This window comes from Phytophthora cinnamomi, assembly GCF_018691715.1.
Source record: "Phytophthora cinnamomi strain GKB4 chromosome Unknown Contig0, whole genome shotgun sequence".
NCBI lineage: Eukaryota > Oomycota > Peronosporomycetes > Peronosporales > Peronosporaceae > Phytophthora > Phytophthora cinnamomi.
This window is the reverse complement of record NW_027150933.1, coordinates 1,451,692-1,470,544: the sequence shown is the minus strand read 5'-3', so window position 1 is coordinate 1,470,544 and position 18,853 is coordinate 1,451,692. Positions and strand designations below refer to the sequence as shown.

The window sequence follows — 18,853 nt, the reverse complement described above, 5'->3', positions numbered from 1 at the left end:
TGCTGGAAACGTTACTTGGTCACTCTGCCCCGTGATATCGCTCGATTTGAAGGGGTTTGATGTCCCAAACAGTGCTGAGTGCACAACATACGCCGCCCCGTTGTGTCACACCGGAGTGTGCGAGACGCCCAACTCGGCCAATCCTACCATCGACGTTTATGTGAAGCGTCTTCGAGCGAAAACCGATCCGGAGAAGGCTCCTAATGTGTGGCTTCTGCAAGGCGGCGTCAACTACAACCCATCCGGATGTGAGTACTGGAGTTACCTTGGCAGAAGTTGCATTGTGGAAGGACTCATTTCCTTGTTTTGTTGTGCAGTGAATGCGTTAAGTCTACACCTATTCGATAAACTGGGTGGAGCCGCTAACGTGTACATGATGGATCACCGCGGAACCGGGCATGGCACCATTCTGAAATGCGAGAAGGCAGTGAACCCGGATCCGTCACAAGTTCCTGCGTGCGCCAAGGAACTCGAAGCAAAATACGGTGACCTCGCGGCATTCTCGACCACAAGCGCTGCGATGGATGTGACGACCTTCATCTCCGAGCACGGCAACGATTACAGCACGACGCTGTACGGCCTCGGATATGGAACGATGTTGGTCGAGCGTATCATGCACCTCGACCCTCCGCAAGTGACGGGCTATGTTTTGGACGCAGTCGCCACGACGTCGGGAGCTTCGCTCGACCAGTTCTTGTTCATGACGGATACGGATGCCAATTTCGGGGAGGTTGGCGACGCCTTCATGGCCATGTGCACGGAAGACCCCGAGTGCAATGCTCATTTCAAGAAAAAGGGACTCAAAGCAAGTGTCCTGCAACTCATGGCCAACCTCGATAAGAACCCCAAATCGGATTGCGCACAAGTGGTGAAGATGTTGAAAACGCACCAGGAAGCCGAGCCGCCATCATTTGCGCTTCGGATTTTATTCGGCAGACTTCTTATGTATTCGCGGGCGCGAACTCTCCTCCCGCCTATTGTTCACCGACTGCTTCGCTGCGAGGAGCAGGATGCCATGGTTTTGATGCAAGCCGTCACGGTCATCAACTTTGACTTGGACTCTGATGACAACCCTGACGAGTATACGTCTCCAATGCTTGACAACCTCATCATGATGTCCGAGATGTGGGAATCGCCTACGCCTTCTGGGAAAGAATTGAGGGCACGATACCAAGACACGCTAATGACCGGCTACTTGGCGTACCAAAACGTTCCCAAATACTGTGCCTTCTCTAAAGAAAAATCTCCAACGTGTAACAAGCTCAATGTTAGCAACTACAAGGGCAAAGGCATCATTTACGAGCGCGACGAGTACTGGAACAAGGCCACCAAAATCCCGAAGCAAGCTAGCGTGTTGCTTATCAGCAGTGAAATGGACCCTTTGATGCCCAGCAAATTTGCAGAGGCCTTGCTGAAGGCCCTGCGTGGTAACAAGAAAGAGCTCGTCACTCTGAAGTACGGTGCGCGGGGAAGCTTGGGGATCAGCCCGTCGGTCGCCGGGTATTGCGGCGTCGATATCGTCGGATCTTTCGTGAAAGGCGATGGCGACCTAAGCAAACTGAACAAGACGTGCATTGATGACGAGGCGTGGAATGTGACAATACCGTCCAACTATAAAGGTCTGTTCTTCGGTACTGATGAACCTTACGACGGCGCCTACAATCTCAGTACAACGAATGAACTTTTGGGCACGTTCGGTTTGTCGCTTTCAGCACCCGGCTCAGATGACGCGTCAGGCGAATCATACAAGTCGGAGTCGGAGGACGAATCCATGACAGACCCGATGTCAGAAGACGAGTCGGGTGAATCCACGTCAGACTCCATGTCCGAGGACGAATCTGGGGAATCCATGCCAGACTCGGCGTCGGAAGACGAGTCAGCGAGCGATTTTGAGTCTGGTTCGGCGCAACAAGAGTAGCGTGAACTGATTGCAGGGCTGGGCGGTTCTTTAGCAGCAATCGGAAAGCTCAAAGGCAAACCAGGAGTCCCAACGGGCACTTTCATTAGACTTTGCTATCATCTCATTAAATGCAAATTTTGCATTCCAACGCTCTAAAGCCGTTTTGTCGCACAACCAAAATCCACCCCAAACCTGCATCCAATATCCGATATACCACGTAAACAAGGTAGAAGCTTCGTCGAATCCAACGCAGTTAGGCGTGATTTTTAGGAAGTAGGAATCCTACCATTTCCTACTGTTGGAAGAAGGAAAGCTGCCAACACAAATAGTCGACTAACTAGGTGTTAGTACCCAGCGCGTGTTCGTCAGAGTATTCGTTAGATATGCGCTGTTGCCTGAAAATCATAAACTGTCATCCTAACATGTAAATGGAAGTTTTCAAGCGAAGCGTGAAAATAGTTTTCAGGCGAGGCAGCAAAAGGTGAAACCAACGTAGGAGAACGCACGGACGGTCGCCCAGTTAGTTTCAGATTTTCCTGTAAGCGCTCAAACTTTCCTGCTGCGTGTCTTTGCCCCTTAGCACCCCCGACCTTGGTTTGCCTCTCATCTCGCTTGTTCCTTCATTTGACCCCAGAACTTGTGACTTCGACGAACCATTCTATACGAAGGTCTTACGCGTGGATGGCGATACGGTGGTATTTCGCAGTCTCGATGGAAGCGAAGGGAGGGTGCCCCGCGAGGTAGACGCCCAACACACCGTGCTGGCAGGCGAGGTGAACAAGGCGGGGGGGGGAGTTCGTTTCTTAGGCGCTCTGTATCTGTCCAGCTTGAGCAGCAAGTTCAGTACAGCCAGGTCATCGCGGTGGATGGCGACCGACTGACAGTATGTTCGGACGGGGACGAATTTGAGGTTGCCGTAGAACACGCGGCCACGGTAGCACCCATCGTCACGCTCCTCCTGGAACATGTCCAGTTCAACAGTGACGAATGGAGCTCCAGTGAAATCGAAGCGATGGAGTCTATGATCCTCGATCAAGTGCTTGGCCGAGCTAGATGTGCTCGAGCTAATAGACTATCCACTGTACTGGCAGAGTTGATGGCGGCCGAAAGCCAGCCGACTCCGGCGAAGATATGTAACTGGGTCGACCCTAAAACAGGACAGCCAACTGAATTTCCGCTGCAGCATGCATTGGACTTTGCTTATTATGTCGACGGTGGCGTGGAGCCGGTACCTGCCGGTGTTGGGAATTCGTTTTGTCGACTACCAGCACCATCAAGACCTCCCCGGCAACTTCAAGTCGATCAGGGATCCGAAGGTGAAGTGCATGAGCTGTTCGACCCATTCGCTGATGACGATGAATCACCCCAGGACCAGTCCGAACGCGAACCTGTATCAACAGACCAAGCGATGCTCGCGCACGGAAGCAGCAAGCGGGCGGGAGAAAACGTAGTTATTCTAGACGATGGAGCTCGCGAACGGAAGCGCCACCGATCAGCTTTGGACCAGGACGCATTGATTGTGGAAAAACTTCAAGGTATCCCTGAGCTTCTAGACCGATTTCTCAGCATTAGACAAGTTTTACAGGGCTGCGGCTACTCTGTGGGGGCTACGGAGAGACCTCCAGTGGCTTTGAGCAGCGTGGCGGTGGCCCAATCAAGTGCAGTGGCGGCCCCACCGAATAAAAAGTCGTCGGGAGTGTCGAAGTATGCATTTATACCACGCGAGGACCAACAAGCAGAACACGAAAGAATTACGTCGGCAAAACACCAAGGTAAGCCTGCTACTGTTTTTGTAAAAGGTATGGTTCGTTCCGACCACGTGAAGTTCAAGGCGCTACCCGGTGTTTGCACAAGGGTATACGATATTCAGTTTGGCTCCAGCGGCTTGTTTCGACACTTTGCTTGACTCTCACAGGCTTACCACATAAGTTGGCTGGAATTCGGTGGCTCCAACTTCGATAATCTTTCCGCTACTGCGGAATTTATGCCTGCAACACCCGCCTCGTGCACTGAGGACGTAGTCGATGCGGTGAGAGGATTCCTTATCTATGCTCGCGAATATTGCTGTGTTGAAGTGGTCGCACTGGTGGAGCGTATCGTCGAATTTGTCGAGGAAACCCTCATGCAAGTCACCTGGAGCATGAAGGACCTTTCAGTTCTGGTGTACTGGATCAATGATCTTCTGGAAGACTTCAGAGGTGTTGCTGAATCTGGAAAAGACCTAACTCGCATCATAATTCGCTGCTCCAACGACGATCATCTACTACGAGACCTGATATTTGTTAAAATGCACCGTCAGGCTGAAGCCACCATCAAGGCGGCAACCGCAGGTCGCTCCGGCGAACACAAAAGCAGCGTTAGTCCTCACCGGAACGCTCAATTCGGTGAAAGCAAGAAGCGACTGGGACAGATTTCCCGAGATGCGATTCGTCAATTGCCGGTGCAGGTGGATCCCGCCTCCGGCAAGTCTCGGAGTTTGTGCATGAGTTACCTGTCAAAAGCAGGTTGTGATACCGCCAGTGATGGTAGCTGTCCGAGTAACCGCGGTCACTTTGTCCCTCAGACGTTGCCAGACGACGTTAAGGATACCATTATCAAGCATTTTAGCGGACTGAAAAACGAGCACAAAGTTTTATGACTCCCCAAGGGAAGATCGGCCGCGCGTCTTCCTCTAGTACCAGGAGTATTAGCGCAGCTTAGGTCGGCAAATGTATTCGAACGCGTTGCGAATATCGATAGGGATATTAATTTCAATTGCAGAACGGACAGTGGCACAACGAGCAAGATCGGCGTGCCAATAGGACGCCTCCAGGAAGTACACAGCAGCAAGCCGCGTGAAAAACTGGAGGGGGATACGGCAGTGAGGCGTCGGTTGAGACCTTGCCAACCAAGCCGAACAAAAGCCACGAGCAAGATGAACGTGAGGACCAGCTTGAATCAGGAAGTACACCACCGTGAAATCCCGGTATCCAGTGAAAAACTGACTAGAGAACATGGTCGTTTGAAGCCTTGCGTACAAAGTTTCCGCCCATCAGCGAGTTATACCGAAGCCAAGCAAAAGTCAAAATCTGATAGACACCTGTCGATGGCTGTCACAAAGAAAACCAGGAGTTATTTTTGCTCGAGGCCTTGCGCGACACCAGCTGCAACATCGAAGAACGGGAGCCGCCTCGTACCCACCGAGCAGCTTATCAATTTATCACTGCAGTCGGCAGAAACGATTCGAGCCAAACTGGAGGAGGAGTTACTCCTTCAAGAGTGCAAAATCTCGCTGCCTCACCGTAAAAGAGGGTTACAACGCTCGCCGCAACAAGAAAGCTCGAAATTTGAGATCGGCAAGATTGCCTGCGACACCTTATCTCGAATTATTCTTACCCAGAATATGAGTCGAGAAGAAGCTACGCAGTTCCTTCGGGGGGAAGACCACACTGATCAAAGACCCAGTAAGGCCCTTGACCCGGGGAGGCTTTGGGTGGTTTTACCTGGTTACCCGCACCTCGAATTACTAGTTGGAATAGTAAATCACGGGATAGAAGCAGAGTGGAGACGCGGACCCCTGCCAAGAAGGCCGCCACCGAAGAATCACAGCTCATGTAAGCGATACCTCCGTGGGATAACTAGGAGTATTCGCGAGGGTCAAGATGCTGGCCAATATATGATCGTCGAGGCAGACATTCTGAAGCGGTGGACCGAAGTGTTGTGCAGTCCCATTGGAGCTGTTGAGAAGAAAGATACAAACCCGGTCGACGAAATTCGCACAATTCACGATTTGTCATTCCCTAAGGACGCATCCGTCAACTCTTCTTTTATCGTGGACTCTGTACCCAGGGTACGCTAGGAGTCAGTGATGATTATTGCTCGGCGGATCGAGTTCCTGGCAAGAAAGGGGTACACGGGGAGAATACGTATGCTAAAAGGGAATGTGAAAGGAGCATTTCGGCATTTGAGAACGCGCGCAATCAGGTGTTTCGCATGGCGGCGCTGATTCAACAACTAGGCATTTTGATCGTGGACATGGCCGCTCCTTTCGGGTGGTCTGGCTCACCACCATGCTACGCCCTTTTTGGACGAACCATTTCGTGGCTCATGGGCACTAATTCACCGGCCTTTGTGTCTGATTTGAGCGATATGGACCCCTTTTTCCTGTACGAATGGGTCGACGATCACATACTTATCGAGCCCGACGTCGCGAACCGGCTAGAACTAGCTGAAGCTACACTACGACATGCCATACCAGCAGTACTGGGTCCCCGCTCAATCAATGAAGCCAAATTTTCGGACTGGCAATCCGACCTCGTCGCACTGGAGCTACGATGGAACACTACGCAACGCACAGTATCGATTCCGTCCGAAAAAGTTGCAAAGGCCCGAACTCGCGTAAAATATATCTTTGATCGCGGTACGGCATCGAAAACAGAATTTTCCAAGCTGCTTGGCTCACTCCGCCACGTGGCTATCTGTCTTCGCACACCCAAGCCGTTTTACCAGCGCCTATAGTCACAGTGTACGTCTGCTCCGAGATTCGGAAGGTTTAACCTTTCCCAAGGTTCAATCGATGATTTATCGTGGTTCGCAAAAATACTTGAGTACGGTTCTCTCGCAGAATTACCCTTGGCAATGTTCGGTGACATGGTTCCTCCCCACGCAGAACTGTATATGGTACCACTTTGTAGTCCGTCCAACGACCGACTGCTTGACGTTCGTACGCGGTGTACGAACGCGGAGCCGAGAACCCCATGAGCACGGAGGTGCCCATGGAGAGCTCCAACACGCCTGCAACGCATGTTGCACGCGCTGACTGCCCCCACCTGTCTGACCCAGAGTGGGAAGCCCTCCAACGACTGTCAACAATCATAGGAGAAGCGGCGATAGCTACAATGCTGCGTACGCTATCGCCGACGGAGCAACATGGTGTTGCTCTGGGGTTCATCATGAAGGAGCAGCGTGATGCTGCTTCCTCAGTGACGGCGTCGTCAGGGACGACACCGCGTGCTCAACCATTAAAGTTGAGCGTAAGCAATTACGTGGGAAGAGAGGGTGAGCCTCTCCTCCGATGGCTTGTCGAGCTCGACACAGCCATAGCGGCTCGACGCACCGTCGACCCGCCGTCGAAGGTCGCATTCGCCATGTCCTGCCTTGGCGGACGCGCAAGGAGTTGGGCGTAGGACGCCGACTCTCCGATCCTATGTGCTTCAGCACGTACGCAGTGTTCAAGGAGGAGCTCAAACAAGCGTTTGAGCCCGCGCAAAACGAGTTCCGGTCGAGGGCGGAGTTCCTCGACCTTCAGCAGGGCAAGCATGACGTCCATGCTTACGCGCAGCGCGCACGATACTTGGTCTCAAATATCGTGACCAATCCAATTGACAAGGCGACTAAGGTCGTCACGTTCATGAAGGGACTTAGAGATGGGCCCGTGAAGACCTATCTCTTCCGAGAGTACCCGAGTACTCTCGAAGCTGCAATCACCCTTGCCATGCAAGAAGAGTTTAGCCTGCGGCAGGCTAAACTCCATGTAAATGTACCGAGGTCGCAACCGCGCCCGGTAGCGAGGACGGGAGGTCCAGAACCAATGGACCTCTCGAATGCAACGGCTGCTGGCTACCAGTAGCAGGGAGGTAACGTGCGATGCTTCCGTTGCGGAAGGATCGGTCACTTTGCACGGGAGTGCACAACTCCCATGCCCCCTGGAGGTGGCCGTCGTGGCGATGCTAGGCATCGCCGCGGACCAACAAAAAACGGGAACATCCAGTAGGCGCGGGGCGCCCTACTGGTAATGCAGTCACGCGTGCCGACATCGGGCACGCGTTACTGAAGACTGCAGCCCCCAGTGGGACTAGCTTTCGCTGCGAGAAGCAAGTCGACAGGCCGAACCTAGTCATCTTGAAGGTTTACTCGAAGAGAGCGAGTGACTCTCTTCGAGCTTTGGTAGCTTCAGGCGCGTCGAACAACTTTGTTCGACTACGAAGCCTGCCGAGACTTGACTTCGAGGAGGTAAATGTGCCTCGAAGTCTTCTGGGGGTACGACTGGCAACAGGTGCCATCGTGAAGACCGAGAAGCGCGTCGTAAACGTGCGCTTCTCGTATAAACAACGAGTGTTTGTCGAACACTTTATCGTCCTGGACCTGGACGATAAGTTCGACGTGGTAATGGGCATGCCGTGGCTTGCACGGCATGATCCGGTGATAGACTGGAAGAAGCGCACGCTCGTGCGATTCGGCCGCGACAGCGGAACAGAGAGCGATGACCCTGTTACCGCAGTGCACGCCCCAGCAGGTGCGCGCGGCTCACCAGTCGAGGCAGCGCTTAATGCTGCTGTCCCGGAGTGCCCAGGAAGTGCGCGATGGCGCGCACAAGTGAGACCAACGTCGGCAATGCTGCCGACGTCGGAAGAAAAAGATGTGTTGGTTCCGGGAACCAACACCCATGTTCAAGCGTGTAAGGGACAGTCCCTGACTCGAAGAGGTCAAGTCGACAACGACGCGTCGGCTCCCGGATCCGACGCACCCTCTGTCATGAGGGGCTCTGCCAATGAATGGCGTCGAGGTGACGAATGCGTGTCAACTCCGGGGGTTGACGCTGCAAACAGTGCGTACAGTTGCAAACGTACCGCACTGACGCAATTTGCATGCTGTCGTGCAGCCGGGCCGCACGACGAAGCACCATGCGATCAAGCCGGGCTTGATATCGCGCGCCCGCAGACAGAGTCTGCCGGCGAAAGGATACACTACCGTGCAGCTGGGCTGCACGAAGGAAAATGCGGTCAAGCCGGGCTTGATACCGCGCGCCCGCGGACAGGGTCCGCCGGCGAACAACTGTCCACGGCCGGACCTGGACCAGAACAACAACTGTGCGGAGGCGGGCTCCGCACAACAAGAAGACGGCGCATGCGGAGAACGATGTGCAAGTCTCGGTCCGGGACCGAGACGCAACAAGAGCAGTCTGCTGGGCAGACGGAGGCGGTGACGCTGGATGTCGAGACGCTAAGCGTCTTGACGCGCACCGATACTGGATTCCAGTATCGTGAAATGGAACTCGCTAATCCTCCGACGACGGCGTCGGGGTTGACTTCGCTTCCAGCCATGAGCTGGAAGCGCTTCACGCGCGACTTGCACGATGGACGCATCGAGCAAGTCTGCGTTCTTTCGGACAGCGAAAGAACGGAGAGCGAGAGCGAAGAGCTGAGGCAGCTCTTCATGGGAAGTACCTCTGAGAGTGAAGACACTCTCAGTGCGAAGACGAAGCGAGAGCGCTTCGAGGAACAAGGTTGGGACTCGCTGAAGTCGAGTCCCTATTACGAATTGTTGAGGGAGTACAAAGACGTACTCCCGGAAGAGATTCCCGCGGAGCTTCCGCAGGGTAAGGGCATTCAGCACGAGATTGGTCTCGTGCCGGGCACGAAGTATTGCGTTACGCGGTAGTGGCCACTGCCGCGAGATCAAGTCAAGGCGATCGACGACTTCTTTGAAAGTCGTCGCAATGCAGGACAAGTGCGGTAATTGAAGTCCCCGCACAGTGCTCCGACGTTCTGTGTCAAAAAGCCACAGGGCGGATGGCGCATCGTTCATGCCTACCACAAGCTGAACGATGCGACGGTACCGGCACAGACGCCGATACCACGAAAAGATGTCATCATCGATTCGATGGCCGGGAGCACCGTTTACAGTGCTCTCGACTTGCGAGATGGATTCTATCAAATCCTAATGCGTGAGAACGATATCCCTCTCACGGCAGAGCACGTCAAGCGGCATGCTCTGGAAGTGGCAAGTGATGCCGCAGGGGCTTAAGAACGCCACTGCGACCTTCAACACGTGCGTGACGCACATGTTGCGCTCGGTGCGCGACTTCGCATCGAGCTACTTCGATGATGTGTTCATCCACAGCCGGGCTGTGGACGGGAAGACCGACGTAGAGATGCACAGGGTGCATCTCCGGAAGCTACTTGAGCTTATGCGAAAGCATAAGCTCTACGCGAACCTGAAGAAGTGTATCTTCGGGGCGAGCGAGATACCCGTCCTCGGGTGTCTCGTAGGGAAGAATGGTGTTCGCCCTGACCCAGAAAAGGTCAGAGTGATTAACGAATGACCAACGCCTTCAAGTGTCAAGGAACTGAGGCAGTTCCTTGGCTTGGCCACGTACTTGTGTAAGTACGTGGAGGACTATGCGGGCAAGATCCGCCCGCTGTCACAGCTTCTTAAGAAGGAAGCTGTGTGGAATTGGACAACCGATTGCCAAAAGGCATTCGATGCAGTCAAGCGGGGCTTGACTGAGGCACCAATCTTGGCCAAGATCGTCCATTCCACGTTGTATGTGACGCATCCGACTTCGCGATCGGATGTGTGTTGATGCAGCACGATCACGAGGGCCGTGATCGTGTCGTCTACTACCAATCGCGTCAGCTGAAGCCAGCTGAGCGCAACTATCCGGTGCATGACAAGGAACTCCTTGCCATGAAGTACGCACTCGCAAAGTTCCGAGTGTGTTTGCTTGGAAGTAGACCGTTTGTAGTCTACACCGACCATGCATCACTGCGCACTGCAGTGAAGTCACCACACATTTCACAAAGAATGGCGAGATGGCTTTCATTCTTTGCGGAGTATAACTTCCGGGTCGAATACAAACCCGGAAGATTGAATGTAGTGGTCGACGCTTTATCACGTCGGCCGGACTACGCAGAAGCTGCTGACGTCAGTGCCATTGACGCCATGCGATCGAGCAAACCCACATCGTCTCTGGTGGACGATGTGAAGGCCGCGTACGCGCACGACGCGGACGCGAAACTCTTGCTGGCCTATGGCACAACACCTTCTGACAAGGCTCATCAGAAGTTGCCCAAGCACCTTCGCGCGCGTGCACACCGATATCGGGTGCACGACGGACTGCTTTTTATAATGCAGTCGACGACAACGCGGTCCGCGTTGTCGTGCCGAATGACCATGACCTGCGACTCAGGATCATGTACGAATATCATGATGCCCCGACTGCGGGACATCTCGGACGTGAGAAGACATACGTCCTTCTCACGCGCGACATCTACTGGCACCACCAGTATATGTGGGTGCGCAAGTACATCCGTGCTTGTGAGGTATGCCAACGCGTAAAGCCTGCGCCATTCGCGCGGGCTCCGTTACAATCACTACCGACTCCATCGGAGTGTTGGAAGTCCATATCTTTGGACTTTATCTTTGGTCTTCCCCCGGACAGCGGAGGGAATACCGGTGTTGTGGTCTTCGTCGACCGCTTCAGCAAGATGGTACATCTTGCTGCGGTGCCGGCAGAGGTGACCGCGAAGCAGACGGCCCGTCTGTTCGTCGACATGGTGTTCAAACACCATGGTATGCCGACCGACATCGTGTCGGACAGAGACCCGCGCTTCACAGCGCACCTGTGGCAAGAAGTGTTTACACTTCTTGGGAGCCAACTTTCAATGTCGACTCCGGATTATCCGCAGACGGACGGTCAAACCGAGCGCGTGAATCGCGTGCTCGTCGACATTTTGAAGAGCTACGCTCACTCGTTCCAATACTGGAGCGAATGCTTATCGATGGCAGAGTTTGCCATCAATAACTCAGTGCATGCCTCGACCGGGCATACACCGTTCTACGTGAATGCCATGCGGCATCTACGTCAACCGAGTTTACTCGGAGTGATGGCTCCCACTTTAAGTGGGGGAGGATCTACGACTGCAATACAGCAGCCACAGAAAACCGCTGACACTTGCACAGTGTCAGCTGCAACAATGGACAAACCACATGAGTCTGCGCAGGACGCAGACACCGCAAAGAACCACGCAGAGGCTGGGCCTTTAGCGGAGAGCGAGCTGAATGACTTCAGCTCGGATGCGATCAATTTCATCACCAAAAGACAAGCCGTAATTCGGTTTGTCCAAGACGCAATAGCAGCTTCTGTTGACCAACAGAAGCTGAACGCAGACAATGCGGGCAGAGGCAACACAAATGAATTCAACGTTAGTTCATTGGTCTTGTTAGCTACGCAAAATCTGCCTAAACATGCAGTTTCGGACTTCGGAGCAAGCAAGCTTGCTCCGCGCTTATCGGGCCGTTCACTGTGTTGGCACGGCACGGCAACGCATACACGCTAGCCATACCATCTAGCATGCGCCTCCATCCGACCTTTTACGTCGGACGGCTGAAGCCATACCTGCAGCACGAGCCATCTAGCTCGTCTGACCCGAAGCCTTGGCAGGAGCCGAGGCAAAAGCGGAAGCCTTGGCCTCGGCGACGAGCAGCCTCTCCTCCAGCGCGCGGACGCGCTGGAGCAACTCCTTCATCCGGGTCCCCAACTCGACCTGGATATTCGAGGCGGTCTGCGAGACCACCGCGACCTGATCCTTTTGGTTCGCCAGCTCCTGCTTCAGGGTGGCGAACTCAGCGCCCTGGCGGTCACCCGGTCGTGGAGAGACGCGTACTGATCAGCCCATGGCTGATCATACCCGGGGCGTGTTCCCACCCCCGCCACCGCCGACCCGTGACGCCCGCGGCTCAACCCGCTGGATTGTTGAGCGGATTGTTGACCATAGTATCCCCAAAACGAACCCTCAAGGGGCTCGTTTTCGTATTCGTTGGAGAGGATTTCCTCCCCATCGAGATACATGGGAGCCGCGGAACGTCTTGCTGGAGGACGTTCCGGAAATGGTGAGGGCGTACGAGGAGCAGTACGCGCTGGCGCAGCGGAAGTAGTGCGAGCGCTGCGATCATCGCCAGCGCCCGAACCCTCACGTGCTAAGAACTTAGCACGGAGTTCTTTGAGACTCTCGGGCACACGGAACGACGTGTACCCGTTCAGGTCGCGGTCGCTCAAGCGGACGGCGCCTGGGAAGCACTTCGCGCACCGAAAGCCCTCGGGCACAGCGCATGTCACATTTGCCTCCTCCGCAGCAACGTGGAGTTGCTCCAACTTTCCACGCTTCGAGTACGTCTCAAAGCGATCACGCGCTTGTTTAATCCGATCCCGGTAAGCACTCGGCTTCTTGTTGAAGTCGTCAACAAAAGCGTTCCAACTTTGACAAAGTGCCTGCCAGTCGGGCACTTTGCTGCGAGAAGATGTCTTCTTGCTTTGAAACCATCGGAGCTCATGAAAGAGTCCGATGTAGTAATCGCGCCTTTGATGCGTTTCCGCATCAAAGTGCAGCTCGGCAGCGACAGCGTCATCTTTGATGGCGCTGCATACGTACAGCGGTACCTCATTCGGAGGTACCGAGTTCCCATACCGGTCCGAGATCTCGGACGCGGACGGCATCCACGGATCGCGCGCTGCGCCTGCAGCGCGCGGAGTACTGAGAGCCCCAGCGGAAGCGAGTGGGGTATCACTCTCAGTCCGCGAACGATTCGAACTCGAAGCGTCCGATTCGTCCCCTTCACGCGGGCGAATGTTCTTAGCATGAGGGTCGAGCGATTCGCTCGATACTGAGTCCTTGCGCTTTGAGGGCGAGTCCTCCTCGCCCTCCATGTCTTCATCGTCGTCGTCGAAGTCGACGACGTCGCCGTACTTCACCTTCTGGCGTTTGAAGTAGTCATCGATGGAGAGATGACTCTCCACCGACTTCGAAGTCTTCTTCTGTTGAGGTGCGCTCATCGTTGAATGAGCGCGGATTTCTTCTCCAAACGCGGAGAATTGACGAATGGTCAATTCCGTAGATCGACGTGCGGAGACCCCGCGCGTCTAACCTTAAGGGGGTGATGGTGTAACGGGGTTACACGTACAAGTGGCTACAAGCCACTTGAGAATTTAACAAATAGAATATCTGTTAAAAGTTTTAGATACTTCCTCACCTTGGTGTAAGTCACACCAATGGATACATTGAAGTGGGCCACCACAATGAGTGGTCCACACCTACCCAAAGATCCTATTGGTAGAAAGCAGCATCTTTCTACCAATCAGAGACGTGCATATTAGCGGGCTCTGACAGCCAGCCTCTGCCAACCCCTTTCATAGATGATAAACAGTTTTAGCAGTTTTAGAAGGAAGATCAATTTACAAACAATACAGTTCTCATTTTACCTAATCTAAGTCACTTGGAGTCTTATCTAAGTTAAATTATATTTGTGTATTCAAATATAATTAACTTAAGTAATTACAAAGTACTTACGCTTCCTCATACACGTAGCGCGACGTGTAAGCTAAAGTAGTGAGTCAAGTTAGACCCTCTACACTGGATGGCACATTCAGCGTCACGTGCTTGGACGAAACCACATCGCTCTCGGTGGACTAACTTCTCGTTGCGTTGGATGCAGATACCATGTGTCGCTACAATGCAGAAAACTCTACACAAGTTTCTCGAGGAACTTCAGTCCCACTCATTGGCCTCGACATCAGCAACAAAATACAATAAAACCTGGGCGCAATGGTGTCAGTGGTGCGAGTGGCTCAATTTTTCAAGATGACTTCCTGAAAACCCTAATAACCACTCGTACCAGCTCGCTCTGTTCGCCGTATACTGCTGGCGATATGGTTGGAGCAACACAGGCAACGGAGCACTGCCAGTACCGTGCTCTCAAAGCTCATCCATATCTCGTGGCATCATCGGAAGATGCTCGGATACAACGTCAAATTACTGCCGGCCACCAACTCGCAATTACCGGAATGCGATGGTCGGACCCTTCCAGCACACCAAAAACCCCAATTACAACATCGATCCTCAAACAGCTGCACGAACATATCGATTTCTCAAAACCCAGCACCGAGTCTTATGGGGGCTTCGGTGCTGGGCTTCTTCTTCTGTTAAGGCGGTCTGAATACCTGGCACAAGACTCGAAGGTAAAATTGTACGCAATTCACCGATCGGACATCAAATTTGTGAACGACGACGAGAGAGAAGTAGACATTCTGTCTGAAGTGTCCGCGGTAGTCATTCACTTCAGGGGAAGTAAGGCCGACCAATTTGGAAAAGGTGCCAGGCGCAGGCTTGAACGCTCAAGCGCAAATTGGTGTTGCCCGGTCCTCGCTGCATGGTACTTAGTAAACCACCACAAAGCACTCGGCGTAGAGAAAAACACGCTACTATGCAAGGTAGACTCGACGAGCAACTTGCAAGTGCGTCAAGTTGTCGACGCAATAAAATCCGCCGTTCAACGCTCAGGACTCAACCCAGAGCATTACGGGTCGCACCCGTTACGGAGCGGCGGCGCTACCGCACACTTCAATGCTGGTTACGATAGTTCAGCAGTCAAAATGTTTGGAAGATGGAGATCGGATGCTGTAGAGCGCTACACACAATTAAGCGGGCGTCTCACGGCAGAAATGGCAGCCCAAATGCTTGCGAAGCCTGCCATGAAGCAACCTAGAGGGGCCTCCTCCACGCCACTCCCTGGTAGCGGAGGAGCTTCAATTCAAGCTTCATAATCTGTGTCATTTCATGGCACGCCCCCAAATCCTGTAGCAACGATGCCTGAAAAGACAAAAATAGCGTATTCAGAATAAACAAAAAGCACAATACAACACTTTCAACTTGCACGCCCGCATTGCGTCCTAAATGGGCGCTTCGTTACGTTCACTCCACTCATCGCGCTTCTTGTAAACCTGCTGGAGAAGTGATGGGGCCGCACAGGCGAATATCTCGGTCAGAACGTGATCGTCAAGCTGGCCTAGTGTCGGGGGAGCCGATACGAGCGCGTTTTCATCCTCTTGATTTTCGTCGCCTTCGGTGCATCCGTGACACGGAGGAATGCGACCTTGTTATTCGATGACAGCTGAAGTGCGTGCCTTGTTGGGGCGAGGTGGTGCTTCAGAGCGTCAGAGGTAAATCGCTCGTATTTTCGTGGAACGGTGATGTCGACGTATTCCAGCGTCCTATTGGAATCGAGCACGCGGAGGAATTCCATCAAATCACCCTCGATGCTTGATTGATACTGAGGCCCGGACATTCTGCACCAGCACATCCACATAACTGAGCTCTTTCGTAAATGGTTCCCCGATCACAATTTAGTAACAGGATCGGCTCGCTCACTGCATGGTACTCGTCAAAGTTAAACCATGTGTTGACTACAGGCGAAGCTTTAGTCTGGGAGGACAGTGTGTGTCTTGGGTAATTTCTGAAAATAGAATATGGGCCATGGTTGGAAATTAGCGTAAATTGGCGAGACGTCGGTTGTTGCCTGCGCATCAAGAGAAGCGCCCGTGCGTTGGCGTTGAAGAAGCAAGCCGTTCAACTTCTTCGGTGAATGGAGATGTGGAGCATTTGCTAGCTCAACTTCATGAATGCACACAAATTAAAGCAGAAAACGTAGATTTGTCTGGCCTTCAAGAGTAGCAAGAGAAGTAAGTTAGAGCAGAAAGGGTAGCCTTGTCTGACCTCGTAACGTAGCAAGAGCAATCGTGTCTGACCTTCACCAAGTTAGAGCAGAATGAACACTCGTTCATACACTGAAGCCGAATGATAGGACAGCCCCAAGCGGTCCGCTACGCTCTCTTACCCACGTCGTCTTTTAGACATCATATATTGTATCTCAAACAGTTATATTAGTAAGTCAACACCCCGACGTTGGCGGGTCACATGATTACGGGGCATGAGGCAAGGCGATGCGTGCCCCCTCTCTCTCCTCTCTTCGAAAGCAATCGCGAGTGGTGCCTTGAAAGTGTAGCTTCGAGCCGTCGGTTGAATGGTGAAGACGTGTAGCATTCAGGAAACAATTGGCCACCACACACACGTATGTTTGTGTTGCGTTAGCGCAATCTGTGACCTATGGACTCAATTGACATTCTCGAATTAAATCCCTGGGGGGGCAATGAAATAATATTACTTAGACTGTTCAGCCAGCTAAAGCTGGCCTCCCAGTATAACTCCCGCACTAAAAGTCAATCCCTCCAGATTCGGGCAAAACCGACAGATATCGTCCAGTTCGACATCTTCCTGGTGTTCGAGTGACAGAAACGCCAACGAAGAACCGATCGTTGCAAGAAACTGAGGCAACCCATCGGATACGTAGGATTCATAGTTGCAGAACCCGATGTCGAGCGACTTCAGCCTACGGCCGGTGGCAGCAGCTTCGATACCTGAGTGAAATACAAGATCCATACGCAGCAATTGGCAGCGTCCGTCCTCCGGAAACAATACGTTCACCCACGTGCACTTTGTAACGGGGTTACACGCACAAGTGGCTACAAACCACTCGAGAATTAACAAATAGAATATCTGTTAAAAGTTTTAGATACTTCCTCACCTTGGTGTAAGTCACACCAATGGATACATTGAAGTGGGCCACCACAATGAGTGGTCCACACCTACCCAAAGATCCTATTGGTAGAAAGCAGCATCTTTCTACCAATCAGAGACGTGCATATTAGCGGGCTCTGACAGCCAGCCTCTGCCAACCCCTTTCATAGATGATAAACAGTTTTAGCAGTTTTAGAAGGAAGATCAATTTACAAACAATACAGTTCTCATTTTACCTAATCTAAGTCACTTGGAGTCTTATCTAAAGTTAAATTATATTTGTGTATTCAAATATAATTAACTTAAGTAATTACAAAGTACTTACGCTTCCTCATACACGTAGCGCGACGTGTAAGCTAAAGTAGTGAGTCAAGTTAGACCCTCTACACTGGATGGCACATTCAGCGTCACGTGCTTGGACGAAACCACATCGCTCTCGGTGGACTAACTTCTCGTTGCGTTGGATGCAGATACCATGTGTCGCTACAATGCAGAAAACTCTACACAAGTTTCTCGAGGAACTTCAGTCCCACTCATTGGCCTCGACATCAGCAACAAAATACAATAAAACCTGGGCGCAATGGTGTCAGTGGTGCGAGTGGCTCAATTTTTCAAGATGACTTCCTGAAAACCCTAATAACCACTCGTACCAGCTCGCTCTGTTCGCCGTATACTGCTGGCGATATGGTTGGAGCAACACAGGCAACGGAGCACTGCCAGTACCGTGCTCTCAAAGCTCATCCATATCTCGTGGCATCATCGGAAGATGCTCGGATACAACGTCAAATTACTGCCGGCCACCAACTCGCAATTACCGGAATGCGATGGTCGGACCCTTCCAGCACACCAAAAACCCCAATTACAACATCGATCCTCAAACAGCTGCACGAACATATCGATTTCTCAAAAACCCAGCACCGAGTCTTATGGGGGGCTTCGGTGCTGGGCTTCTTCTTTCTGTTAAGGCGGTCTGAATACCTGGCACAAGACTCGAAGGTAAAATTGTACGCAATTCACCGATCGGACATCAAATTTGTGAACGACGACGAGAGAGAAGTAGACATTCTGTCTGAAGTGTCCGCGGTAGTCATTCACTTCAGGGGAAGTAAGGCCGACCAATTTGGAAAAGGTGCCAGGCGCAGGCTTGAACGCTCAAGCGCAAATTGGTGTTGCCCGGTCCTCGCTGCATGGTACTTAGTAAACCACCACAAAGCACTCGGCGTAGAGAAAAACACGCTACTATGCAAGGTAGACTCGACGAGCAACTTGCAAGTGCGTCAAGTTGTCGACGCAATAAAATCCGCCGTTCAACGCTCAGGACTCAACCCAGAGCATTACGGGTCGCACCCGTTACGGAGCGGCGGCGCTACCGCACACTTCAATGCTGGTTACGATAGTTCAGCAGTCAAAATGTTTGGAAGATGGAGATCGGATGCTGTAGAGCGCTACACACAATTAAGCGGGCGTCTCACGGCAGAAATGGCAGCCCAAATGCTTGCGAAGCCTGCCATGAAGCAACCTAGAGGGCCTCCTCCACGCCACTCCCTGGTAGCGGAGGAGCTTCAATTCAAGCTTCATAATCTGTGTCATTTCATGGCACGCCCCCAAATCCTGTAGCAACGATGCCTGAAAAGACAAAAATAGCGTATTCAGAATAAACAAAAAGCACAATACAACACTTTCAACTTGCACGCCCGCATTGCGTCCTAAATGGGCGCTTCGTTACGTTCACTCCACTCATCGCGCTTCTTGTAAACCTGCTGGAGAAGTGATGGGGCCGCAC

At 52.6% G+C, this 18,853-nt stretch overlaps 1 protein-coding gene across 1 annotated transcript; it reads left to right on the top strand.

Moving 5' to 3' along the window:
• Positions 1 to 373: 373 nt before the first annotated feature.
• IUM83_01960 (Serine protease) lies at positions 374 to 1,918 on the top strand (the record flags this gene model as incomplete). Its single annotated transcript, XM_067925855.1, has 1 exon — positions 374 to 1,918. The coding sequence occupies one exon, from the start codon at positions 374 to 376 to the stop codon at positions 1,916 to 1,918; it is 1,545 nt and encodes a 514-aa protein (XP_067800894.1).
• Positions 1,919 to 18,853: the final 16,935 nt, after the last annotated feature.